Source organism: Phyllostomus discolor, chromosome 6 (genome assembly GCF_004126475.2).
Source record: "Phyllostomus discolor isolate MPI-MPIP mPhyDis1 chromosome 6, mPhyDis1.pri.v3, whole genome shotgun sequence".
Lineage (NCBI taxonomy): Eukaryota > Metazoa > Chordata > Mammalia > Chiroptera > Phyllostomidae > Phyllostomus > Phyllostomus discolor.
The window spans coordinates 162,363,866-162,391,433 of NC_040908.2; the positions used below are offsets into that span (position 1 = coordinate 162,363,866).

At 53.4% G+C, this 27,568-nt stretch overlaps 1 protein-coding gene across 7 annotated transcripts; it reads right to left on the reverse strand.

Annotated features, from left to right (window-relative positions):
- VPS37C (VPS37C subunit of ESCRT-I) lies at positions 1–27,300 on the reverse strand. Of its 7 annotated transcripts, none has more exons than XM_036029524.1 (5): positions 27,006–27,300; positions 4,754–4,852; positions 4,019–4,190; positions 3,007–3,089; positions 1–2,267 (listed from the first exon to the last, which is right to left on the reverse strand). In XM_036029524.1, exons 2-5 carry the CDS (start codon positions 4,844–4,846, stop codon positions 1,527–1,529), a joined length of 1,089 nt encoding a protein of 362 aa, XP_035885417.1. In that variant the 5' UTR covers positions 4,847–4,852; positions 27,006–27,300; the 3' UTR covers positions 1–1,526. The 7 variants fall into 7 exon arrangements, with proteins under 7 accessions (XP_035885417.1, XP_035885419.1, XP_035885420.1 ...); XM_036029526.1 differs by lacking the exon at positions 27,006–27,300 and adding an exon at positions 25,248–26,328; XM_036029527.1 differs by lacking the exon at positions 27,006–27,300 and adding an exon at positions 19,245–19,888.
- Between the last annotated feature and the right edge of the window lie 268 nt (positions 27,301–27,568).

Below are 27,568 nucleotides of genomic sequence, written 5' to 3' on the forward strand. Positions count from 1 at the left end.
TTACTGTGGCAATTATTTATACAACATACAAGCGGTCATTCACCCAGTTCCGGAGCACTCGAACCAGTAGAGTCCATTAGTGATTTCTCTTTATAAATAACTTATGAGAAGCAAGCACAGTTGGCAAGGGACCGACAGCGCGGCTCGAGCGCCTCGTCTGCGCACCCACTGGGGGCACACGGGCTGGGGGGGGCAGGCACCAGAAGGTCGAGTTTCCTTGTTGGCCCCCCGCACCCCAGGCCGCCAGACTCCGGGTGCTCGTGTAGTGGACGTTTCAAGGCACATATGACTCCCTAACTGGTAGCAGCTCCAGGGTCTGCCCTTGAGACCTGGTTCACATCTGCAACAGCCAAGTTAATGCTTTGATCCTCACGCCCCCTTTGGCCTGTTGTCGTGTCTATCACCAATTGTGCTCAAAACCCCCAGCGTGCTGGGGGCTGCGTGTGGCTCGGAGTCACCGCCCTGGCCCTTTACATTCTGAAGACAAGAGAGGTGCCGAGAAACGGACTGCGACATACTGATGGTGTTTTAGGAAGCACCATTTGGGAGGTGACTGTGAGGGCATGTTTTGATGTCCTAGGGGGATGTTGGGGGTGGGGCGAGTTACACCAGGGAGCCAGAGGAAGGGGAGGGGTGGGGGCTGCTGTGAAGGAGATTCAAGGCACTGGAGGGGTGGAGGGGCGGGGACGGCCCCAGGGAAGGGAGGGTGGCTGGGGAGGTGACCTGGCACTCCACTCCTGAGTGACCCCCCCCCACCAATGACCACGATCTCCTGGGCCGGAGCTACCTTCTCCCGTCCATCCAGCCACAGGGTTGGAGGTGACCGCCCCCAGATTTTCTGGCCAGAGCGAGCCAGGTCCCGGGTCCACCCTCACAATCCCGTCTTCTCACCGCGCTGGCCCTGCTGCTGCCCTTCAAACCAGCATGCAGCACGTTTCTCTGACACCAGCTCATCAGAGTTCAGTTATGGCTTTTACGTGACTAAAAGTCATGAAGCGTTTTCCCTCTGTCCTCGCCCCGTGACCCAGCCCTGGCCACGGTGCGTCGGGGCAGGCCATCCTTGAATGGACCAGAGGCACAAAAAGCTGCGTCCCTTGGTGCAAGGCACCACGTCGAACATGCCACATCCCTGGGGAGGGGGTGAGCAGGGGCCGGAGGACCCGCCAGCTGCCACGCCACCGGGACGGGTCTGCACTGGGCTCAGGTGCCCCGGAGCGCAGACACAGCAGCCGGTCACGGAGGCAGAGCTCACTCATGCAGACAGCCACGGAGAGGCGCTGCGCTCCCAGCCTGGCTGCCACAGGACAGGCTAAGGCGGTCACTGGAGGGAGGCGTGTCCTTCTCCGGGGACGCCAGTAAGTGCCGTGACAACCGGGACAACAGGGGCCCGTAGACTCCCAGCCAGGTCCCCCAAGTCCATGGGGAGTGCCGACTCCACTTCCAATTTAACCTCGAATCTCAGCAGTAGGTGGGCCAAAGGTGTGGTACAGGTGGAAGTGGGGAAGGGCCTAGGGCCAGGACCCTGTCTAATACCCAGGCCAAGCAGGACCCTGAGGTGACGGAAACCCGTAGGGGGGAGCCGGCCCAGGGGGGTAGGGCGGCCGAGGGGGGCCTGAGGGCTGGGGCTGGCCCGGGAAGCCCGGGAGCGGGGGCTGCGTTGGGTACGGAGGTTTGCCTCCTGTCGAGAGGTAGGGGTGCTGCTGAGGATAACCAGGACCGGGAGCCCGGCCCCCTGCAAAGGGGTACCCGGGCCCAGAGGCACCAGAGGGAGGCACAGAATAGCCAGGCCGGGGTGGCGCGCTCCTCTGCGGGGACCAGGAGAAGCCCGCAGCAGCCCTGGGTCCCGGCTGGGCTGACGGGTACGGGGGGCCCAAGGGACCACCGTAGGAAAGGGAGGGCGGGGGCACCCCCGGGAAGGGGGCCGGCTGGAGCGGGCCTTGGGCAGTAGGACCCACCGGCAAACTGGGAGAGGGGCTATAGGGCAAGGAGTAGGGAGGCACTCCTGAGGGCGCAGCCGGCGGCAGCGGTGGGGGCGGCTGCTCTTCCGCCGCGGGCGGCGTCGCCTGGGGCACGGGGCGGGCAGGCAGAGGCGGGCGGAGAGGAAGGGCGTCGCCGGCTGGCTCCTGGGAAGCTCTGGGCTTCCTCACCACGTCCTGGAGCTTCTCTACTCGGACCCGGCGCAGATGGGACAGCATCCTCATGGAGGAGAAGTTCTCCAGGAACGTCTCCAAGGACACCTCACCCTCCAGGAATTTCTCAGCCATGGCCTGGAAGACATAGGTCAGGTGACAATAGAGGCTTGCTGGGAATAAGGCCACCATGGTCCCCCAGGTCACAGATCAGCCACGGCCCTCCCACCTCCGCTGCCCTCTCTGGCTCCCCACTGCCGATATACACACACTCCACAGTCCACTCTGCCCTCCTCACCAGAGTACCAGCTGCTGGAGGGCAGGGACCATCTGTCCCAGTCACTGCTGTCCCTGCCCCTGCACTGTGCCTGGCCCCGTGGCTACTGCCTGTGGGTGCTGAATAAGCGAGCAACACTGGCTGCTGAGTTGCTGGGGTGGCCAACCCAGGGGCTCCCAAGGCCTGGCGGCTTCCTGCGCCCAGAGCATGGAGAGAGAGGACCGGAGAGAGCTGCCCGCCTGCAGCCGCCGAAGGGACAGGCGCTCAGAGGAAGCAGAGAGGCCAGGCAGCCCCCGGGAGCGAAGGGGCTGGGGCCCTGGCCTCAGTCCTCGGGGGCCCTGCTGCCCTGCACTCCATCCAGGCCTGCCAGCTGCCTGTGACCTTGCCACCAGTCACCCATTTCTGCTTCAGCCAGGGAGACAGGGTCCCTGTTCTCTGCATCCTAAAGGGCCTCCACTGGGACAAAGGGTGCCACTCATCTTTGCAACCTACTAACTCGCCCTCGTCCCACCCTCTGCAGACACCCGGTGCTCATGACAGGGCTCCTGCCCTGGGGGCTGACGCTGCGCGAGGAAGAGGGGGTGCTGATGACCCTCTCACCTCAGACTCTTCTTCAATTTTCATGCTTTCGATCTGCAGAAGGTCTAGCAAGGTCCCTGGCTGTAGTGCCGAAGAGAATTTCTCTGGAACAGAAGGCAGAAAAGCAGAAGGTTCAGGAGGATTCAGAGTTGGAGGCCAAGGTCCCCGCCAAGGCCCCCCCGCCCCCCGTCCTGTGTGTGCTGAGGCCGAGCCACTACCCTGTGGTGGCTCCCTCGGGCCGCCCTCCTGAGCAGAGAGGAGCTCGACCAAGCCCAGCCCAGGCCTTCGCTAACCAGCCTCCCACACCCAGCCCCGTTCTGCCCCACAGGGCACCACGCTTCCTTGCTGTCACGCCCGGACAGCCCCGGCCGCCTCCACAGACGGCAGGTCCGGCACAGAGAAGGCCGGGGCCAGCCCTGCAGAGTGCAGAAGCTGAGCTGGCCGAGTCGGCAGTGGCAGCGCAGGGTGCAGGCTCTGTGGGCTCGAATCCCAGCTCCACTGCTAGCTGGCTGTGCGACCCTGGCCACGCTCTGGGATCCCTGAGCCTCCTTTTCCTCATCTGTGAAATGAGAGCAACAGCAGGACCCACCCTTCTATGGCTGTAAGGACAAAAATGCACGCAAAGCGCTTCTTAGCACAGGGCCGGGGCGTGGTGAGCCGCAGTAACTGCTGGCCCTCTCCCATCCTGGGCAAGGGAGAGGGCATCTATTCTTCTATGCTATTTTTTTAAGATTTTATTTATTTTTAGAGCAAAGGGAAAGGAGGGAGAGAAACACTGATGTGCAAGAGAAACATCCATCAGCTGCCTCTCCCATGCACCCCAACTGGGGACCTGGCCTGCGACCCAGGCATGTGCCCTGACTGGGATCGAACCGGCGGCCTGTGGGTCTGTGGGATGACACCCGACCCACTGAGCCACACCAGTCAGGGCCTTCCATGCCACTCCAGTAGCTCTCCCAGCCCAACCTTGAACAGGCCCCCGAGTTAACAGAGCCCCCCCCAGAGCACCCTCCCGGGGTCCGGCTGCCCCTACCCAGCTTTGCCTTCTGCTCCTGGCACCGCTCCACAAGCTTCCGGAGCTCCTGGTACTTGTCCGAGAGGTTCGAGCGGCTGATCTCCAAGGGACCTTGGAACTCCAGGTTCTGCTCAGCCAGGCTCCGGTTGGTGGCCAGCGCCATCTCCCGTTCCAGCTGTAGGTCCTGGACCTAAAGAACAGGACGCTTGACCGTAAGAATCACCACTACCACTCACCCCACAGCAGGCTGGTCCGGGGGCTTCTGGGACTCACCGCCCACCATGGGCAACCACAACACTGAGCCCTCAGCTAGAGTCAGATGGACCTGGGTTCAAACCCTGAGCAAGCACTCTGACCAGGCACCCCACGGAATGACTGCAAACGGGATCAATCGGATGGGCCCACACCCCAGCCCGAGCACGCCTCCTCCTAGAGGTGCAGGGCCACAGGCCCCAGGGAAAGGCAGCTACGAAACGGTACCAGGGCTTCTAGAAACTGCCTCCAGACTCAGGCTGCAACAGTGCAGAACTGCTGGGGTGTTCGGGTTCGAGTGAGGGCCCAGACTCCCTAGCACTGCCCCCTAGAGCCCCCACAGGGCCGGGGAACTGGGTTGACACCTCAGGGGCATCTCTGTAGGTCCCAGCCACGGGGAAGGCCACAGGAAAGGGAGATGAACTTGACCTAAACTCTTAAGTGCTTCAGTCCCACCCATAGGCCCTTCCCTTCTTGGGCCCCATGACAGCCTGCCTCTACCTCGGGGGACTCCTGGGCCAGCCGGTCAATGGCTTCCGGGTCATTCTGCATTGCCTCCAGCTCCTCCAGGGTCTTGTCTTTCAGGGTCTCCATCCTGCCCTGTAAACACAGAATGATTCTGGTGTGAGGAAGAGAAGCTCGTGGGGAAGAGACCCCTGGGCCCATCTGTATTATCTGTGAAAGACAGAGTTTTGTGAGGATGCTTCCACCCTGGGGGGGGGGGGGGGCGGCTCAAGGAGGGGTAAGGGTCCCATTTAGCGTGTCCCTGCCACCCTGCCTGCCCCTCTCCCCAGAGACCAAGGAGCTGTCCAACCATGGACAGCAGGGCATGTGGAAGCACTCGGAGGCCTAGGGGGAGAACACAGAGGAAGCTGCCCAAGGAGCAGATGGAAAGGGCAGGAGGAGAGAGCCAGGCAGCCGGGGACAGGGAGGAGACTGGCCCACAGTGGCCTGCGAGCCCTGATGACAGCGGCCACTCCGGGAGGTGGCTATTTCTGTCTGAGCCAGAAATAGACCCAACCCTCGCACACACGGGCCTCGGGCTTCCACATCGCAGGCTCAAGGCCGCTGCGGGTTATATTTAGGCCACTGACAGCCTTGGGTCCCCTCAGTGCTCTCTGCAGCTGCCATCCTCCCCACATGCCACAAAACCGGGCTGTCACATTCACGTCCCCGTCCTCATCACCACAGGGGAAAAAAGGCGTCAAACTGGCTTCCAGGGCAATCAGGAGGAAAAGAAACGGACCGACCTGAATGGAATGCCGGCTCTGACAAAGAGCTAGTTTCAGCAGTCCCTTCCCTCTGTCATTCTGCCCGGAGGGACACTGACAGATTGTTTGTATGACAAGGGGTCATGGCCGGACCCCAGGGACCAAGAAGAGAAAGCACGCACACAAACACACCCAGTACTCGCTTCCTTTCTGCTGACAGGATCCTCTCTGTTTATCTGTTTTTGTCTTTCCCAGAGAGGCAGTTTATAGCATTACTGTTGGTTTTACCCTTACAAAGGTTGCTAGTTGTCTGCAGATTCTGACACTAGGGAAATCTAAAGTACCCCACAACCCCACACCAGGGCCACCCTCCAGTGAGCCGAAACCTGCCGCTCGGCCAAGGAGGCGTTTTGGGATCGAGCACCGAGGTTACAGCCAGAAGCAACCTTCTCTGGGGCCCAGTCTCCTCATCTGTAACAGAAACAGAGGCACCTCCCAGGGCCCTGAGAGCTGAGAAGAGAAACTGATAAATATTGACCACCCCACCCCCCATTTTCCAGGAAAGTCTTGCTTTACGCCTCACCTCCCTGCATAGCTGTCAATGGTGCCCCTTCCCATGCTCAAAAACACCCTGGTTCAGACAAGTCACAGGCAGACCTCGAGACCGTGCGGGTTTGGCCCCGGACCACCGCAAGGGAACGAGTGCCACAGCAACGTGGGTCCTAGTCTTTCTGCCGGTGGAGGACCTTGCCTTCAGTTGGTAAAGATCACAACACCTCTGAGATACAATGAAATGGGTGTGCCCGGATACAGCCACCCTACTGATAAAGTGCCACACAAACACGGCCACCACTACGTCCGGTGGTGTCTACTGAGGGTGGCACGGAGCCCCCAACCTTGCAAGGAAGGAAGGCCAGGCTTCAGTGAGCACCTGAGCCCCACCTGCCGGGCAAGCCCGGGAGGGGCCCAGGAATGCGGACTCTCTCCAGGAAGTGCTGATGCAACTGATCCGGGGCCAGAGTCTGAGGAAGACAGTAGACAGCTCCTTGCTAGTCGTGTGGCAGTGGAGGCTACTGGATATTGAGAGCCAAAGAATGAGTTTTACAATACATGTGCTGTCCCTCCTAATCCTGTGAGGTGGCAGTTGTCCCACTTGCAGGTGGCAGAGTCAAAACTGAAACCTGCACCCTGTCTACACTTCCCTCTGCTGCTCCCGAACCCGTGGTCTAAAAGCTGGGGCGGGGGACAGCAGACTGCACGGGGCCCAGGGAGGGGCTGAGCTCCGGAGGCCCAGTGTCCCGCCGGGAGCAGGAAAAGCAGGGCAGCATTCTGATGCATGTCGCAAAGACTGGAAACATGTCCGGAGCCTGGGGTCAGTCAGACGGACCGAGTCCGAGTCCCGGGCCCTGCCACTTACCAGCCAGCGGACCCCACCCAAGTGCAACCTGCCTGAGCCTCAGGCTCCTCATCTGTGAAATCGGTTAGTGCAAGGTGCAGTGCGATTCAGTAGGTGGAGCACCGGTTCAGCACGAGGCCTGAACTAGAACAAGTGCCAGCAAGAGACTGCAACACTTCAGAACTTACTTACTCCTAAGGCCTCCAGGATGGCCCCGCTTGCTGGGGCTCCGCAGCAGAGTGCCCAGCCCTACTCGACCCCAGGGAGGGGTCCTGACACCAAACAGGGTGCTGAAGGGAAGTGGCTGCGAGGGGCCCAGTAATGGCCAAGGCTGCTGGAGCGCTGGCTCTGCTCCAGGTGCAGCTGCTCTCACAGACGAGGAACTAAGGTACAGAGACGCCAAACCGCACGGCTGGTGTGGCCCAGGGGACCAAACCCAGGCAGTCTGCCTCCAGGGTTTACTCTCCTCCGCTCAGCTCTAGGCCAGTGGCTCTCAAAGTGTGTTCCCAGCACCCTGGGGCAGTCTCCAAGCCCCTTTGAGGCTGTCCAAGAGGTCAGAATGACTTTCATGATCCAAAACATTCTTTTTCTTTTTACTCCTTCTCACATACGGTGGGGCTTTCAGAGGGTCCCTGGCACGTGATCACACGATCATTCTGGCAGCCAATGTGTGTGCCTGCAAGTTGTGTTTTAAAATTTCCTCACTTTTAGTTTCTAACACAGTGAATATTAACAGCTAAAACCCACAGCGATGCAGACTCTGGGAAATTCAGTAATGTTAGCAGTGAAAGGTGTCCCAGGACCCAGAGATGCGCTGTCTGCCGCCCAAGGCTACGCTGCCTGCTGTGTAGGGCTGTCCCTGCCGGGCATGACACCTCCCGTGGGGCGTGGCTGAGGGGACGGCTGGTGCCCGTCCTAGGGAAGTTGTGGCTTTACTCTGCTCGGGGCTCTCCTGGTGGGCACCTGGAAACCTCAGGGATAAGTAAGTTCTGTGGTGCTGGAGTCCTCTGCCAGCACTTGTCCCGGGGCAGGTCTCCTGCTAAGCTGCGCTCTGCCTGCATTCTCTCACCGAGTCTTGCACTAGCCCAGAGTCACACAGCCAGGAAGTGGCTGTGCCCTCACCAACAGGGGGGTGGGGTGGTTGTCACCACGTACATCAGATTCACCTGGAGTCCCCGTGGAAAGCCAGAGCCCTAACACCTCCTCCAGACCCAGAACTTTAGAATCTCCAGGGTTCTTAAAAGAATTTTTACATACGTTTACTGATTTTTTTTTTTTTGAGAGGAAAGGAGAAAGAGAAACATCAATTGTCTGCCTCCCACGTGCACCCCCTTATGTATCCTCACCGGGAATTGAACCCACAGCCCAGGTATGTGCCCTGACCGGGAACCAATCCACAACCTTTTGGCATGCAAGACGATGCTTTAACTGAGCCACAAGAGCCAGAGCTCCTAGGGTCTTAGTTTAATTTTTAAATATATTTTATTGATTATGCTATTACAGTTGTCCCAATTTTTACCCCCTGCCCTGCTTTACCCAGTACCCCTTTACCTCCAGCAATCTGCCCCCTTAGTTCATGTCCATGGGTCATGCATGTAAGGTCTTTGGCTTCTCCACTTCCTATGCTGTTCTTCACACGGCCCTGTCCATTTTGTTCCTACCAATTATGCTTTTTAATCCCTGTACTTTCCCCCCATTCTCTCCCTGCCCCCTCCCAGCTGATAACCCTCCACATGACCTCCATACCTATGATTCTGTTCCTGTTCTAGTTGTTTGCTTGGGGGTTTTTTTGTTTTTTGTTTTTGTGTTTCTTTAGGTTTTGTTGATAGTTGTGAATTTGTTGCCTTTTTAATGTTCATGGTTGATCTCCTATTTCTTAGATATGGCCCTTTAACATTTCATGTAAGGGCTTGGTGATGGTGAACTTTAACTTTACCTTATCTGGAAAGCACTTTATCTGCCCTTCCATTCTAAACGATAGCTTTGCTGGATAGAGTAATCTTGGATGTTAAGTCCTCGCTTCCACTACTTTGAATACTTCTTGCCAGTCCGTTCTTGCCTATAAGATTTTCAGAAATCAGCTGATAGGCTATGGGCATTCCTTTGTAGGTAACCCTCTGCTTTTCTCTTGCTGTTTTTAAGATTCCCTCTTTATCTTTAAACTTTGGCATTTTAACTATGATGTGTCTTGGTGTGGTGCTCTTTGGGTCCAACTTGTTTGGGACTCTCTGTGCTTCCTGGACTTGTATGTCTATTGCCTTTGCCAAATTAGAGAAGTTTTCCTTCATTATTTTTTCAAGTAAGTTTTCAATTTCTTGCTCTTCCTCTTCTTCTAGCATCCCTATGATTTGGCTGTTGGCACATTTGGAGATGTCCTAGAGATTCCTAAGCTTATCCTTGGTTTTTTGTTTGTTTGTTTGTTTTTCTCTTTTTTTGAGTTCTTGTTTCTTTTTATTCTGGTTGAATGTTTTTCTTCCTTATGTTCCAAATTGTTAATTTGAATCCCGGCTTCCTTCCCTTCACTATTGGTTCCCTGTGGGTTTTTCTTTATTTCACTTAGTGTGACCTTCATTTCTTCCTTTATATTGCTGCTGTACTGAGTGAGTTCTCTGAGCATCCTGATCACCAGTGTTTTGAACTCTGCATCTGATAGTCTGGCTACCTCTGTTTTGTTTAGTTCTTTTTCTGGGTTTTTGTTCTGTTCTTTTGTTTGGACCATATTTCTTTGTCTAATTAGTTTGGCAGCCTCCCTGTGTTTGTTTCCCTGCAATTATTAGATAGAACTGCTCTGACTCCCTGCCTCAGTAGATTGGCCTATTATAGAAAAGGCACCTGTAAATTGTGTGTGGCAGAGCCTCAGGTAATTGCCAGGGCGGGGCAACCCGCTTCACCTCACCACTTTGTGGCTCTGTTGGGGGAGGAAGGAGGACTCAGAGAGGGGGCAGTGCTGCTGCCTGGCTTCTGGAGGTTTGCCCAGCACTTGCCCCATTTCCAGTCACTTCAAACACTTTCCATATGCAACTGGCGCCTTCCAGCTGCTGCCCTGGTGGTGAGACCCAGAGTGGGTGGGTTTCTGTATGTTGTTCTAAATCTCCGCAGGCCCTTCAAGCAGCAAAAATCCAGCAGTTCCTTCCGCCACCCCAACTCCTCCTAGTTTTTACAGCCAGAAGTAATGGGGATTTATCTTCCTGGTGCTGGGACCCTGGGCTGAGCAGTCTGGCCTGGGGCTGGATCACTCACTCCCAAATTATCCCTCCTGATTTTTATCCACCACATGTGAATGTGGGACCGTCATTCCGCCACCTCCTCTCCGTCCGTCTCTGCAACTCTGCTCCTCCTATCCATCTGGATGAATGTGGTTTCTTTAAACCCTTGGTTGTTGGACTTCCACACAGCTCGATTTTCTAACAGTTCTGTGTGTTACTAGTTTTGAGATCTGGCTGCAGTTCTTTCTGTGGTTGCGCAAGGAGGCAAAGCATGTCTACCTATGGCTCCATCTTGACTGGAGGTCCTAATTTAATTTTCAATGATGTTATAATAATGAAGCCACCCAGGTCAAACTAACTTTGCATCTATGATCTTACTTTCCTCCTGTAACTGAGGGAACACGAGTGCTCCTGGCCTCATCTGGTGGGCCTGACCTCATCTGGCAGAGGAGAAGCAAAGACCGGGAGCGGAAGGGCTTTGTCAACCAGTCCCTCAGAGGCGGGACGGGAATGCAGGGGCTCAGAGTCAGTCTCTGTTGGGACCTCAACTGCCCTACCCTTTCAGTGCCCCTGGTCCGGCTTGTGTGGGTGGACCAGGCAGGCACCAGAGCTTGCCTGAGAGGAGGCACTGACTGACGAGGACCCAGCCTACAGCCAACTGGCTGGTTCCCACCAGCCACCATTCCCCTCCCCCCAAAAAGGGGTATGTTTTAATCACAGTAAAGTCATCAAAACAAAATCTCTGTAAAACATTTGACCATTTCACAGCATCCTGAATTGTTTTCCCGCTGGGGCTGACAAAAGGGTACCACTGACACCTCTGTGGATCTAGTGTGTACGTCCACCCTTCTTGAACTCGTAGTGAAGGTGGGGTTTGGTGGATGAGTCTATGAAAGCAAAGTTCCCAAGCCCCCTCTGCTGGACTTGAAAGTCCCAGGTGGCCCAGAGCGGGGCCTGATGTTGCTAAAACTTGTGTGAGGCTCCTGCTGCTGCTTTGGAAAGGGACAGGGACAGGAGCAGCAGCAGCACTGAGGACGTAACTTGTCACCAAAGTTTGGTAATAAGTGGCTGTAATTACAGGGGTGGGCAAAAGTAGGTTTAGAGGTGTAACACCCTAATGAATAATGAATAATAATAACACCAGGATAAACTCTGTTTCACATACAACTATAAACCCACTTCTCCCATTCTCTGTATTAAGCAAGAAAGACTTTCCTGTGTTAGGTAAATAATGGTGGCCGATCAAGAAATCCAGGAACAAGTGAGTACCCCGGTTCGATCACTCAAGGGTGCACTGACGCGTGCAGCCCACTGCACCATGACACACAGCCCCCTTAGGTCCGGGGCCCTCCGACCACCAAATGATCACCTTTCTCTGGAATCTAACACACCCTTCCCGGCTCTGTTTGATTGCCTTGAACTCCCTATGGCAAAAGTCCTGTAACATTCACCTGCTGATCCACAGAGTCACGCTTTCAGGCAGTGATAATTCTCCCCAGAGCGGGCCGTGAGTGAAAAACACTGCTGTCCTGATCAGACCACCCTCTGCCTGGCACCAGGCCCCCAGCACGTGTCCCCTCGCTGGGGACGAGGATTCCATTCTGCGTGGGAAACCCGACATCCCGGCTCCAGGGGTGTGGAACTCCCGGGAGATGAAAGGGACAGGAGGTTCTGGCTCCTATCTGTGAGGGCTATCTCTGGCACTCCCTGACTGGCAAAGACGAACACCCCCACATTTACAGGTATGGAAACTAAGGCAGAGTGGCACGCCACTTGCCTGTGGTGACAAAGGAGGGGCCCCAGACCTAGGAGCCCTTCCCCTGGCCTGCTGCCCCTTCTGCTGGGCCCCACCAGCCAGTTGCTCCGCTCACGGCACCTCGCAAGGCACTGCTGGCAGGAGAGGTGTGCAGGACCCCGCACCTGAAGATGCCAACGTTTTCTAGGGGCTCCTTCTCCCTCCCTATAAAATGCCTAAACGATCCCTGATGGTCACGGGGCCCCCTTTCTTCTGAGATCAAAGCCCCTTGTAACCTCTCCCATTAAGTTACATCAGTGATTTTCAACCTCTGTCAACTTGTGGCACACAGAAACCAATTACTACAATTCTGCAGCACCCCCCAAAAATATACTTTCTGCCATTCTGACCAAAAAATAGGTGTAACTTTGATTCATTCACACCAGATGGCCACTGTTGTGTTGGCTGTTGTCATTTTTTTATTTGACAGTCTAAGGGGGAAAGAGGTCAGTGCCACTGACTAAACAGTCAGGTACTGCATGTTTTGTTTTGTGTTTTTTCCCGGACAGAGAGAAAGGGACATCGATTTGTTGTCCACTTATTTATACACTCATTGGTTGCTTCTTGTATGTGCCCTGACCAGGGAATGAACTTTCAACCTTGGTGTGTCGAGGCGATGCTCTAACCGACTGAGGTCCCTGGCCAGGGCCAGGCACTGAATGTTTTAAAGGCACGGGGGGCACGGCAGAGTGCCTCCTGCAGCCCACCAGCTGAAAACCCTGACCTACGCAACCACCCTAGTACGTGGAGTGAACACGAGGCTTCATTGCCCCTATTTCAGGGAGGAAAGGACGCTCAGAGAGAAATGGTGACAGTACTGCCAAGTATTGCAAAAGGCCTGACAAGCCTTTTGGTATTTAAATTTCACAAGCGCCTTTGCCTACCTGCTCCACAGTCCCTCACCCGCCACGGGGGAGTCAGGAGGATAGCTGAAGATAACAAGATAGTTTAAGATTGCAGGTCCGAAAGCCCCAGGCGGCTGGACCCCGCCAGCTCCCCCACACTGGCCCACTGACAACATCTCAAACCCCGGCAGGCAAATGCCTGTCCTGTGGGCAACACCAGCCCCTGGAAGCGACGACTGCCTTTCTTCCAAAAGTCAGAGCCGCCAGGGAGGCCGAAAGCAGCAAACACCTCTGTGGGTCCTTAATTTGGAAAAGGAGAAAGGAACAGGACAATATGTTGCCCAGGGCCCCTGCTGCTGGCAGTGTTCTGCCCCCCAGTCACCCAACGTGGCAGAAAAATCCAAACCCGTGCACTCTAAGTGGCCACAACCCCCAGGGACGCCCCATGCAGAGAACTGGAGGTCGCTGAGCAGCATCTGGGGGCCCAGAGGCCATGAGCTTTTGTGTCTGGAGGGCCTGACAAGCCCAATTACCTCACACCACACCACCCCTGGCACCCAGGCCTGCCTAGGACCCCCCTCCACTTATCCAGTGCCCAGGAGGACGCTGGGTGCTCAGGGGTGGGGCAGTGTCTGGATGGAGTCTGCTATTTGGAAGGAGGGGACAGGAAAGAAGGGTGCGATGAGAAGACAAAGGGAAGGAGATGGTATGTTCACCACTGTGCTCCCAGGGGCACACAGAGAGCCCCTCACGAAGTCCGCAGAGGCGCGGACAGGGGCAGGGAGGGCCACAACCCGTCGGCCACAGGTACACACGTCCTCCGGGACTGGGGGATGTGAGAGCAGGGCTTCTCCCACGTCCCACACCTCACTGCTCTCTTCATGCTTTCACTGACGGACACACTGCTTATTCATCCCTACATGCCAAGTACCACATGAGAGCCCAGAGAAAGGGAGGAAGGGTACGTGGGGGCCGAGAGGTGTAATTAAGTATCTACTGAGTTCTTACTATATGCCAGACACAGGCTTAAAATATAAAACCTGAAGCTAATTCTCCAGGAACTCAGTTTCGTTTTACAAAGCGAAACAGTTCACAGCGGATGGTGGTTAGAGGGAGCGTTAACAGGGGTGGGGGCCAGCGGAGTAAGAAGTGGGGGGTTGGACAGCTCTGAGGGCTGGGTGTGCGCGCAGCCCCCGAGGCCTCACCGAAGGGGTTGCTCGCACTGGGACAGGAGCCCGAGGGTGGAGGGCAGACGACAGCAGGGCCCTGGTGGGAGCCGTGGCTGGGAGGAAAAGGCTGCTGAGGGAGGCAGGAGGCAGCACAGCGTCCACAGGTACAGCCAAGAAAACACCTCCTTTGGGGGCGACACCATGGACTCAAAGGAGACCGGCCGGGGAACAAGGTGAACAGGGAAGGCAGGGGCTAGCCAACCTGTGTCCCCTCCGTCACGAGGGGATGTCACGTATCCCTTGATACCAAGCCCTGAGAGGGGAAGAAAAGGTTTCTTTTCTTTCTCTTTCCTTTTTGTTTTGTTTTGTTTTGTCTCCTCTGCAGCTTTCACATCCACCAGAGATCACGGAAGTCACAAACCCCGCCCCCACGAGGATGAGGCAGGTGCCTCAGAGGCCAAGCCTCTGGGCAGGGAGTGTCTCCCTCCGCAAAGCACGGGCTCCTACCCGGCTCACGTACCTCCGGCACGTACCTCCGGCGGGTAGGAGGGCGGGTCTCCAAAGGAAGCTCCAAATCTAGATCCATGTGCCATCTCCCCACTTCTAAATTCCAGTGGGCAATTCAGAGTTGTCAAAAACTGGGTGGCCTGTGGTTTAAACCCGAAATCAACATGTCCTGCAAGAGAGACAGCTGCCAGGAGAGCGGATTCCAGATTCCAGAGGGGGGAGGACAGCGCGGCCAGGTGACACACTGCAGGAGCCCTGAATTCCACAGCCGTGCCCCTGGGCGTTTGCAATTGGCACACTGAAAAAACAAAGCTTCTGGCCTCTGGCCCTTGCTGCTGGCAACGCTGGATCCCAGCTTCTTCCCCCCATTACTTTGCATCCTGACTGAATCAGCCTCACATGCCTCGAACACAGGGAGCGTGATCTAGCGGAAGATGTGAGGCTCCAAGGCGAGGACACTGTGCCCGGGTGGACCTAGGCCAGAGGCGGTGCCCTTTCTTGCCCTGGGGAGGAAGGGGGAAGTGGCTACAGAAGGTCTATGTGAGGCTGGCCAGGGCTCAGACTCAGGCAGCCTTCCAGAACCGTCCTTGATGGGGCCGGGGGGAGAGCACGGTACTGATGGACCGGTCTTGTTCCGTGAGGATCTTTGCCAGGATTGTTCAGCTCAAAAACTCAAAAACAAACAGCTTGGACTGATATCAGGTCCTTGAAAGAATAAACTCGGGACTGGGGGGGGATAAAAAAACGAAAGCAAAACACAGCATTTTCTATGTGCAAGGTGCTCGGATCAGAGTAAGGCGTGCCAGTCCCGGAGATGGCCTGTGGTGCCCCCCACCTCAAAACAGTGAAAGCCCGCTCTCCCCCCTCCCCTGCAGAATGCAGAGGGAGCAAGCACAGAATGTGGGGACAGACGCTCTGGCTTTGCGCTTCGGCTGCACGGCGATTCAGCTGGGTGGCCTTGACCAAGTCCCTTGGGCTGTTTCCTTCTCTAGCAAAGGGGCACTCCGAGGATAATGCCACGCGGGGCCTGCGTGCCTCCGGTGAGCAGGGCTGTGCAGGCTCCCGGGCACTGAACAGGCATTACTAACTCTGCTTCTTGGGGGCAATCTTAGGGGCGATTCCCGACACCCCTGGGGCTCAATACTGAGTCGAGCAAAACGACTACCATTAATGAATTCTACCATGGAACTGTGGCTGGGCCAGCACTACCGCTTTCTCTGGCTCCAGTCCCCTCCTCACTGTGACCAGACACCACTTCCTTGCCAGCTACTTCCAAGCCTGAAGTTACCCTGAAAGGGGAGTTATAAAGGCCTTGGGGTTTCTTGCAAATTCCCCACATCCACCTATGGTAGCATAGGAAAGCTGTTACCATAGCAACCTGCACAGTTCAACCCCAGGGTGTTAGAATCCTGGCCCCATCTCACTCCTCATGTCAAAGAACACCTGTGGGTGCCGGAGCAAACTTCCTAATCCTGCTTCCTAATCAGGACACATTGGTTCATCCCATCCATTTTTCTTCTTCCAAAATGATTCCAGCCACGCAGCCAAGTATCGGGCTGTTGAGTCACCTGACTTCACACAGGAGGCGATAACAAATCAAACATGTTTTGAGTCTCACGTGGCTCAAAACACCACTGAATTCACCCATCCTGCAGCTCCAAAAGGTTGGCATGTACGCCCCAGAAGGGGGGCCTTCTCAGTGTTCAGTCTTTCCGAGGAATTTCTGGGGTTAGGGTTGGGGCTGGAAACCCCTCCCACCCCCAATGCCAAGTGGTTAAGATAGCAGGAAAGGTAGGTAGGTAGTAGAAAGAGGTCAGGGCTCTAGAGACAAATGGCCCCGGGTTTAATCCCAGCATGACCTTTACTAGCTACTTAACCTTGGGCAAATCATTCTGCCTTTCTGCCCTGGCCTTGGCATCTCAGTCGGTTGGAGCATCGTCCTGCACACCGAAGGGTGATTCCCAGTCAGGGCACATACCTAGGTTGTGGGTTCAATCCCCGGTCAGGGAGCGGACGGGAGGCAACTGATAGATGTTCTCTCTCACATCGATGTTTTTCATTTTTCTCTCTCTCTCCCCTCCCCTTGCTTTCTCTCTAAAATCAATAACCACATCCTCAAGTGAGGATTTAAAAAAAAATTATCCAGCTTTTCTTATTCTGTTTCTCATTAGTAAAATGGGGCTAATCCCACCAAAATCATCGGGTTGCTGTAAGGATTTAATGAGAATTAAATGAGAGTCTCTGGAGGTGCTAGGAAAAGCACCAAGCAGGTGCTAGGTAGTGTTAGTTCACACGCACTCACACCTCTCACACCTCGCTGTGTAAAACAATGCCCGACAACCTGCTGGGAGGGCTCTTCAGGTCCCAGGGGGAAGCCAGGGGAACACAGGTCCCCGGTGTAAGCGTGCCCATACATCTCCAGGGCGCTGCACAATCTCTCAGGACAAGGCTTCGGAAGGAAAGTGTCATCTGCACGTGAATATTCACATAACCAACAGAATGCCCCCAATGTCCACTGAGGAACTCCAGCTGACCCCGCCTTCCCAGAGGCAGGCCCTCAAGTGAGAAGACTCAGGACTGATGAGCCTCGTTACCATACCGAACAGGGGACGCTCTCATCTCCTAATTTTTCTCCAAACTGGATACTCCTCCCAGCTGACCTCCACCTCCCTTTCCATCAGGACTCTCACTTCCAATCCCCCAGGCCATTTCTGGAGGCACAGGCCCCGCCCCCGACCTCTGAGGGCCACTCACCAGGTTTTATCCAGTCACTGTCCCAGTGTTTTCAGTGCCTCCATCCCTGTCCTTCCACAAACTCCAAATGCGTCTTCCCACCTCCAGGGTCTCTTCCTTCCAACCGTCTGGATTACTTTTTTTAAACCCTCTTGCCCACTCCCTCTGCCTTCCCTAAAGCTCGTCCCCTCTTCCCTCCCTCCTCCCCTTACCTCCCACCTATCCCTTCAGCGGGGGCAGTCAGGACACAGTGCCAGGACATGCCACCTCCATGCTCTGTTCCCACTCGGTGTAACCACTCCTGTTGTTTTTCTAATTTTCAACTTTTTTTTGAGAGAGAGAGAGAAAGAAACATCAATGTGACAGAGATTGGTTGCCTCCCATACACACTCTGACCGGGGATCAAACTTGCAACCTAGACATGTGCCCTGACTGGGGATCGAACCCACAACCTAGGTATATGCCCTAAACAGGAATCAATCCTACAACTTCTTTGGTGTACGGGGCAATGCTCCAACCAACTGAGCCATCGGCCAGGGCTCAACTTTTTTTCTAAAGGAGGACATTTTTGTCTTTTTTCAAACATTACTAATTAATCCGAAACCCTCAGAGCGCAGAACAAATCAGAGGCCATCCTCTGGGCAAAGGGGTAGAGGGAGAGCCCTGTGACCCCTAGGCCTCAAGAGGGCTCCTCCCCAGGTGCCTGCCTTCCCAGATACGGTTTGAAAACCACTGTCCTAACCCCTCACCTCTGGTGATCCCAGCCCTCCCATCCTCGCCTGCTGCCCCAGTCCCCCTCCCCCCAACCCCCACCCCTGCTCTACTCCCTTTCAGCTGCGTGTCTCACCCACCCAAAGGGTGGAGTGAGGAAATACTACCTGGTACTCACAGAGCATGGGTGGGGCAGGATGAAGTCTAGGGAGGAGGAGCAAGGAAAGCAGCACAAGTGAGCTGACACCTGGAGGGTGGGGGGGGCACTTTCAGGACGGAGAAGGTGCAGGAGAGAGGACGAGGAGTCAGAGGGAAGGCAGAGAGCAGAGGCAGGGTGCATGCTGGGGGCTGACTCCTGGAGGGCAGGGGTGGAACCAGGCCTCACCACCTACGGCTGCACCCTGCCCAACCTCTCAGCCCCTGCCCAAACCTCTCGGCCCCTGCCCAAACCTCTCGGCCCCACCAGTGAAACAGCAAAGATGGCCGTGACCAGAGCTCACGTGCACAGCACTTACCACGCACAGAGCGCTGTTCTGGGCACTCTCTACCTAGCGGCTCCCGTGACCCTCGCAATGGGCCTTCGCCACTGTATATGCCTTGGTTTTCCTCATTTGACGGACAAGAAAACTGAGCCGAAGGGACGTTGCAGAGCCTGAATTTCACCCAAGGCAGCCTGGCTTTGGAGCCCACGCGCTTCACCACTGCACTGCCGCTCGCCTCAGTCAAGTCCATGTCCACGAAACACAGTGCCCAGCTCCGGGTACAAACTTAATCAGTGGTGGTTACTGCTCCTCTCTTTCGACGACACTCCTCAAGCACAGGGACTCCTGATGTTCGGAACCCAGAATAACCGTCCTCAACAAGTACCAGTGTGGTACCTGCACTCCTTCACCATCCCTCAGGATAAGGCCAAACTCCCGGGCCAGGTGCACGGGGCCCTAGAGCCCCAAACCTCCCAGTGGCACCGGGAGCAGCCCCTCCCTCTTTCCACCTCCACCCTGCAGGGGCAGCCCAACGACTGCAGGCTCAGAGTCTGGAACTCAGACAGCCCTGCGCTCTCAGTCCCTACTGGCTGGGGAGCTGGGGCAGGCCACGGAAGCTCTCCATCCCTGGGTTTCTTCTGCAGGGAAGGGTGTCCGTGAGAATGAAGTGAACGGGCGCGATTCACACCGCCGTGACGGAGCTCATGCTCTCAGCCCACTCCTACCTCTGCAACTCAAGCACTTCCCACGTGGGCGCTGAAGAGAAAGAACCTGAGAGCCCTCCGGGGAGGCATCGGCCAACAGAGCGACAGGACTCCGGTGGCTGGACGGAACTCAGATCGATAGCATTCAGCTTCGGTCAGGATGACGGCCAAGAGACAGGTCATTTAATGAGTAGCCGGTTCCTGAAACTTCCTGACAGTGAAGCACAAGCCACCCACTTGGCAAAGCCTCTCCCTTCTCTGGCCCACGGCTCTGACTTGGAGAGAAAACTATCCCAGCCTGCTTTGCACCAAACTTCCGTTTGTTTCTCCTCTGTCCCAGCTGTTCAGAGGACTCGGGAGGGTCTCGATCTGCAGCTATCAGTCCTCCACCCCCACCCCACACTAATCTGCCCGGAGTCAGCTGAGTTAGCAGGTTCACACATCCCTTTAGGAAGGATCAAGATTAAGGTCAAGGCAAAAGCACACTCAGGACAAATAGCTAAGAGTCTGTAGGGAGCCAGTCAAGGTGCCTCTGTTTAAAGCCCAGGGTGGCCACACTCACTGCTCTCACTGATGTGGGGTCACCCCAGGCCAGTATAAGGTGGGATGGCTACAGAACCCTAGCCCTGCCAGTGGTGTCCGAGCCGAAAAACTTCCAGGCCCATCAGAGGCTGGCCGCTGGGCTCAGGGCAATAGTGTAGCCACAGAAAACAAGACACCAGGCCACGGGCTCCTTTTATCTGCTCCTGGCTCAGGCAAAACTCCACGAAGGCCGTTATCTACCAGGAAAGAGGCGGCAACGCGAGACGCAGCACTGAGCTCTGGACTCATTTTCATCCTCACGCAGGATGTCTTCGCTGAGCCAACCTCTCCAGAGCTGCCCTCCTGATTCTAACAGACCCCACCCCCTCCGACACCCCTGTAATCACTAGGGCATGGTCAATCAGCGCTCCCATGTCCCTGCTTAAAACCCTCCATAGTCCCCAGTGCTTTGGAAGGACATTTCTAATTGTGTGCTCCTTGGCTGGGCATACAAGACCCTGGGTCAGCTGACCCCAAGCCTCCCTTTTCAGCCGGATCGCCCTCCACTGCCCCCATTGGATGCTCACCCCATCCCCACTCTTTCTGTTCTCCCTGCTAGTCCCAGAACCAACGGCAGGCTTGCAAATCACTTGACAGATGTTCCACATCTACGTAATGATCAACACAGTAGGGGCCTTGCCCTTCAAGGGCTCCTGAGCTCTGCCTCCTTCCCTTTGCTCTTGCCATTCCCTCCTCCTGGAATTTCCTTCCTATGCCTCCTCCAGCTTAAAAATGCCTGCCCATCCTTCAAGCGTTAGCTCCTCTGGGAAGTGTCCCTGGATCCTCCCAAAGAATTAATTCATCCTGCCCTCCGTGGTGCTCTGTAGGTATCACGCAGCACTTAACTATGCAGAAATCAGCATCTTTACCCAGCAAGAACGTGAGCTCCCCAAGGGCACAGCCCATGTCTCACTCATGTCTGCATGCCAGCACCCAAGTCCACGCTTAGCACACACAAGGCACTCGGTGACTGCTAACTAGACAGGGGCTTTCGCTTTCGGCAAACAGAGGAACAGGGACCAGACTTACTCCCCTGCCTCCGACAACTGAGAACCAGACAAATTAATGAAACAGCGGTTTTCAGACAATGAGTCAGGCAGTGCACGGGGGACTCCTGAGAGAGGAAAACAAACAACTGCCCCTCCAACTGCCCTAACTTGCTGCCCAGAGAGAGTTTCCAAGCCCTGGCACAGGCAGGAGGAACCCAGGCAGAGCCCAACAGTCTCCCCGAGCTGGGGAGAGGAAGCTGGGAGTCCAGACGCTCCGGGAGCCAGAGTTCGCAGGACAGAACATCAGGAAGGTGAGAGCGGCACAGTGAGAGAGCTCTAGAAGTCTGCAGGGGGCCCCTCCAGTTTCCAGCTGAGTACAGAGAGTAATTAATCATCAGAATTAGAGGCAACAATCTTCAGACCTCAAAGTGAGCCAAACACGATTTGTGTCCCCACCAGCCAGGGTAGGGAAACCTCATGATTCACAGGACATAATGAAGCACTGCAGAGGGTATCGCCTTGGCAGTGCAAAAAATTAACCCTGGTCTAAAGGCTGCTTTGATCCCAGCTAACAAAACTTAAAGAATCGAACTGTTTCCAAGTACTTAAAAGTGTCCCCAAACAATGCCAAGAATAATCCCAGAAATACAAAAATATCAATGCCCAACAGGGCTAAAATCTGCGACATCTGGCCCGCAGTCAAAAATTAGCAAAGAAGTAATAAAAATGATCCATAATGAGGGGGGAAAAATAGAAACAGACTCAGAAATATAGGTAACAGGATTAGCAGGCAAGGGCTTTAACATGGTTATTACAACCATATTCCATATCTTCAAGAAGCTAAAGGGAAGACTGAGGGATGACCAGAATCAAACTTCTAGATATGGAAACTACAATGTCTCAGGTAAAAAGTACATCAAATGGAACTAACAGCAGTTTGGATGCAGCCAAAGAGATCAGGGAACTTGAAGAAACAGCAGTAAAACTACCTGAAACAAACCACAAAGAGAAGAATATTTAGGGAACACACGAGGAGCATCAGAGAGCTGTGGAACAGCCTGAAGCATCAAATACACATGTAACTGGGGTCGCCAAGGAAAAAGAAATGAGAACAGAGAGAACATCTGAAGAATTACTATCTGAAAATTTTCCAAAATTTCACAAAAGCTAAAAACCCACAGATCCAAAAACCTCAATTAACCTAAGCACAGGAAACATGAAGAAAAACATGTACCCACACCAAGGTACAACATAATTAAAGTGTTTAAAACCAGTGATAAAAGAAAAGCAGCCGGAAGAGAAAAACATACATTATGAGCAGAACAAAAAAAATATGACAGCAAATTACTCACAAGAAGCAAAGTAAGCCAGAAGACACTGCAACTGCATCTTTAAATATTGAAAGAAAAATAACAAATCTGGAATTCTATACCCAGAGAAAATATCTTCCAAAAACAAATGCAAAAAAATACAGACTTTCTCAGGCATCCAAAAGACGAAAGAACACATCACCAACAGACCAGAACTACAAGCAATATTACATACAGCCCTCAAGTTGGAAGGACCATGAAACAAACTAGACATCTGGATTTATGCAGAGGAATGAAGAGCAGTGGAAATGAGAAACATGTAAGTAAATATAAAAGATCTTTTCTCTTTCATCTCTTTACAAAATAACTGACTTTAAAGCAAAAATAATAACAACATATTGTGGGATTTATAACAATACAGAAGTGAATTGTGACAATAACATTATTAAGGCTAAGAAAGGTAAATGAAAGCATAGTCCTGCAAGATTCTTGTACTGTATGTGAAGTGGTACAATACCACGTAATGGTGAACTGCGACAAGTTCAAGGTGCACACCATGAATCTTAACGCAACCACAAAAAAAGCGTTATAGCGAATAAACCAATAAAGAAAACAAAATGTAATCATAAAAGTGACTCCATCCCAAAGCGGTCAGGAAAAAAAGGAAAATGAGAGGAAAGAACATGGAACTGATTGGAAAAAAAATAGCAAGATTAAAGAGTTAAACCCAATTATACAATAATTATACTATATCTAAATGGACTAAACATCCCAATTAAAAGGCAGAGATTACAAAATTGGGTTTTACAAAATGCAAAACTCATCTATATGCTACCTACAAAAGACCCTTGTTAAATACAAAGACACAAACAACTAGTTTAAAAGTAAAAGTATGTAAAGAGACACATCGTGCTAACACTAATTTTTAAAATTCCCATCCATTATTTTAATTGCAGTAACACATACATAACATTTACTGCCTTAAGCATTTTTAATGGTACAGCTCAGGGGCATCAAGTGCATTCACACTGTCGTACAACCATCAGCCCTATCCACCCACAGAACTTTTTCATCATCTCCAGCCAAAATTCTGTCCCATCAGTGCCCCTTCCCTCCTGCCCGCAGGGCCTGGAAACCAGGCTCTTCCTCCCGTCTCTATCAATTTCACTATTCCAGGAACCCCACAGAAGAGAAGCCACGCACTGAGTCTCCTTTAGTGACTGGCTGGTTTCACTTACTTCTTCAAGTTCCATCCGTGTTGTAGTGTATGTCAAAACTCCCTTCCTTTTTAGAGCTGAGTAACAGTCTATGGTAGGTACGTACACACTCATCTGTCAACAGACACCTGGGCAGCTTCCACCCTTTGGCTGTTGTGAATGCTGCTGCCGTGAACATCCATGTGCAAATCTCTTTGAGGCTCTGCTTACACCTCTTTAGGACGTACACCCAGAAATGGAACTGCTGGATCATATAGCAATTCTATACTTAATTTTTTGAGGAATTCCATACTGTTTTTCACAGCAGCTGCACAGGTTACATTCCCACCAGGAATAAATAAGTGTTCCAATTTTCCCACAGCTTTGCCAACACTTCTCATGTTTCTGATAGCAGCCATCCTAAATGGTAAGGGGTACCTCACTGTCATTTTGAGTTTCATTTCCCCGGAGACTAGTGATGCTGCGTGTCTTCGTGTGCTTATTGGCCATCTGTATATCTTCTTTGGAGAGATGTCTAGTCAAGTCCCTTACCCATTTCAATCAAGTTGCTTTTCTGTTGTTGAGCTGTAGGAGTTCTTTATATATTCTGGATATTAATCCACTAACAACTAATTTTTTAAAATGTGAATTGACTATATTAAAATGAGACAAAGTAGATTGCAGAGCAAAAACACAGTACGAGGGATTAAAAGGGTTATTACATGATAAAGGAGGTCAATTCATCAAAGGAACCTAACATTCCAAAATGTTTATGTACTTAATAACAGAGATTCAAAGCACGGGAAGCAAAAACTGATAAAACTACAAGGAGAAATAGACAAATCCTCAATTATAGTTACATTTCGATGCCCCTCTTTCAGTAACTGATAGAACAAGTAGAAAGAAAAGGAGTAAGGAGTAAAGACTTCTCACAGCACTACCAACCACCTGGACGTAACTTTTACAGAACACTCCGCTCACTGGCAACAGAAAACGCATTCCTCCCAAGTGCTCGCAGAACATTTACGAAAGTCGACCACATCCTGGGCCATAAAACAAGTCTCAGTCGAAACAATTCAAATCACACAAAATACGCCCTCTGTTTACAAGGAAGTTAAATTGGAAATCAGCATTTGCTGGACAGAAAGAGAATCAACACCATGCTGTTGACTTTGACTCTTTTGCTACTTGAAATCCTGCTCAAGAGGGAACAGATAAATTAGCAGTGGGACTACAGGTGCTTATACGTCCTCCATGCTGTGCATACCTGACCTGGTTAAATAACCTGACTGGGTTCTCTGTTTATCATACCTGGGTGAGTCTCTCCTTTTCTCTCCTCTCCAGCCCATCCTAAGCCCCAGGGGCCCCGCTCCATCAGCCCCAAACAAATCACGACAAGCCTGTGTGGTGTCTGCCCAAGTCTCTCACAGACTTGGGAAAGGGAAACACTTGTGAGTGGTGAAAGCAGTGCCATGGAGGAAGCACCTGCGAAGCAACTATGACGTCACGACTCCCAAAGCCTCAGAGACTACTGCTGTTACGGAGTTCTCTGTGATAAGAGACAACTTTCCGGGAATAAGTCAGAATCTTCTGAAAACTCCAGACCCTAGGCAGAAACTAAGAGCATTTCCAAACAACAGAGATTCGATCAGATCAAAACAAAGTCTTCAAAGACCTGATTAGGTCAGCCTGGAAAAACCCTACTAGGACTGGCCAACAGTGTCCAAAGATGATTCATGTGGCACACCCATGCCCTTTTAGGATTTAGGTCAGATTAGCCAATTCCGAGGCAATAGGACAAAGAAAATAAGATTCCCTAGGAAAAATATCACTTCCAAGCTCAACATATCTACAAACTTCTTCAGGTAATGTGCTTCCCAAACCTTCCTTATCATATAAGAATCGCCCACTGTCTATGTTAAAATTACACATTCCTGCGACCCCCACCAGTCTAAGCAGGAATCTCCAGATGTGTGGCTCTGGATTTTTAATAAGCATCACAGATGATTCTTAAGGTCCAGCAAGTACACATTAGCTCTGAAATGAGAGTAACAGGTTAAAAATTCCAACTCAGTTGTTTACCAGCTAGGTGGCCCTAGCCAATATATCTACCATATTTCGAACTCACTTTTCTCTTGTTAAATGGGATCAGCACCTACCTTGCAGTGTTCTCAGAGTTCAGCACATTCACAGAGCCCTCTGAACAGTGCCAAGAGCATGTGCAGCCACGCAAGAAATCAGTTACTGCTACCTAAAAAACCGCCACCAGTAGTTGCCAAGACGAAGAAATAAATCTGCAATAAAAATGTTTTACCTAATGGAACTTACAATGGCACCAAACCACATTTCTGAGATAATATAGGGAAAAAAGCTTTCCTGGGCACTACCACTGACAAGAACAAAGACTCTCACTTCAGTGTCCAGTATTTTGCCCCAAGTCCTCACTCCCGTCCAGAACCAGCGGCTGCAGCTTTGGACAATGGCCAAAAAAAAAAAAGGCTTTCCATCCCAAATCCCTCGGTCACCATCACCTCTAGCTCAAGGGCTGACAGTCGCAGACCTGACAGTCAGGTGGCAGCATCGTGGGTCAACCAGTAGGAAATAAGACTCTTGCACAAAAGGCAGGGAGCCCGATCTACAGGGTGGCCAAGGCCTGAGTCAGCAACGGGATCTCTGGGATACTGCTGAAGCAAAGGGAAGTGACTCGGTGAAGTTTCCAGAGCTAAAGGTGGGCATTACTTAGATGAGTGAGTGTAGACACTGCATGGCTGAGAAAGCACTGCCTTGTCTTAGGGGCTGAGACACTGACGTGCAGCATGAACTCCGCCAGGAACACACAACATAGCCCCAGGTCACTTCCTCCCTCGCTCATAAAGTGGGAAATCAGCACCTCATTGGCTGTGGCGGAGGAAACGTGGGGGAACCAGGGACCTGCTGGAGACACAGAGGGTCCCGACTTCCCATTTTTCGACTTTATGATGGTGCAGTAGTGATACGCATAATAAATGATGAGATATTCACAGGTTGCTATAAAATAGGCTTTGTGTTCAATGACTGTGCCCAACTGTAGGCTAACATCTAAGTGTTCTGAGCTCATTTAAGGTAGGCTAGTCTATAAGCTACAATGTTCAGAAAGTTAGGTGTATTAAATGCATTCTGAGTTACTTTCAATTTACGATGGGTTTTTCAGGACTCAACCCTGTTGTAAGTCAAGGAGTCTATTTATGTATTTATAGTATACCTATACATATATACATACATACACACACACACACACACACTGCCCTTTGTACCCAGGAAGTACCAGGCCCATGCTGGACAAAGACATACACATACACACACCAATGCCCTCGGTCCCCAGCAAGTCCAGGGATTAGAATTTGTCGGTGATGCTGGGCAGTCCAAGGCTGGGTCCAGAAAAAAAGTGTAAGAACAGAGTCCAGGCTTAAAGCCCATGCTGTCAGTGCCCTGGAGAATGGGCACAAATCCGGGAGGCAAAGACCAGAGCGACCCTCCGACCCCACGGGGCCACCGCCTCCCGAGTCCTCTTCCGGTTCGACTCCACTCTTGGGCCTGCTTCCCCATCTGTACAATGGGCAAACTGGCTGTAACGTCACCAGAACTGTGACCAGCAAAATGCTCAAACAGGGAGTGGAGGGTGAAGCGCGGGGGTGAGAGGGGCGGGGCTGGAGGCGCGACCGGCGGGGTTAGCCCCGGCTGCGCCTCGCGCCCTCCCCGCACTGCCTGCCTCCCTCCCACTGCGAGGGGCAGGGGAACCAGACCGCGGTGGCAGTCACGCGCCCCTCGTGCCCAATCACCGGCCTCTACCAGAATGAGGCGGGAAGGAGGGGGCGCGCCGGCGGCCATTGCAGCGCCACCCCCGTCCCCGTCCTTGCCCCTCCCCGGGTCTCGCTCACCTGCCCGGGCCGCCGCCGCTGCCACAGCTGTCGCGGGTTAAACCACAGCCCACGCCCACACTTCCGGGGTCCGCAAGGCCCTCCTACTCCTGCCGGATGTGGCTCCCCTCCAACGTCCGGGTCTGGGAGCGGGGCCCACACCGCTCGTCCCTCTACCGCGTCGGGCACCTCACGTTCCTCTGAGTCCCGACACCGGCCCTCCTCACCAGATACACTCTCGGACACGAGGGGCCACACCCACGGGAAGGCCCACGAGACCCCGCCTGGACGGCGGACGCCCCGCCCCCCCCAGGCTTTTGGCCCCACCCCCAGGAGGGAACACCGCCCTTGAGGTGGAGACCTGGCCCCCCCCTTGGGCGAGTGCGCCTGCGCAGATCTTCCCCCCTCTTTTCGGTTGGGTAAGCCCAGGAGTTGCAATTTTACAGGGCTCAGCTTGGGGGAGGTTCCTCGAAGCAGCGCAAAGGGTCCCGAGGGAGAACTACTGGAAAGCCAGCACCTAGAGGGCGCCCTAGAAGGCCTGAGCTCAGACTGCGGAACCAAATACTCAGTTTCCTGACACCGCG

Coding starts and splice junctions, on each gene's coding strand:
- VPS37C (XM_036029524.1), bottom strand. CDS start 4,846: ATGGAGACCCTGAAAGACAAGACCCTGGAGGAGCTGGAGGCAATGCAG. Junction 3,090..4,018: donor GGAGCAGAAGGCAAAGCTGG/GTAGGGGCAGCC, acceptor CTTCTGTTCCAG/AGAAATTCTCTTCGGCACTA. Junction 2,268..3,006: donor AAATTGAAGAAGAGTCTGAG/GTGAGAGGGTCA, acceptor TATGTCTTCCAG/GCCATGGCTGAGAAATTCCT.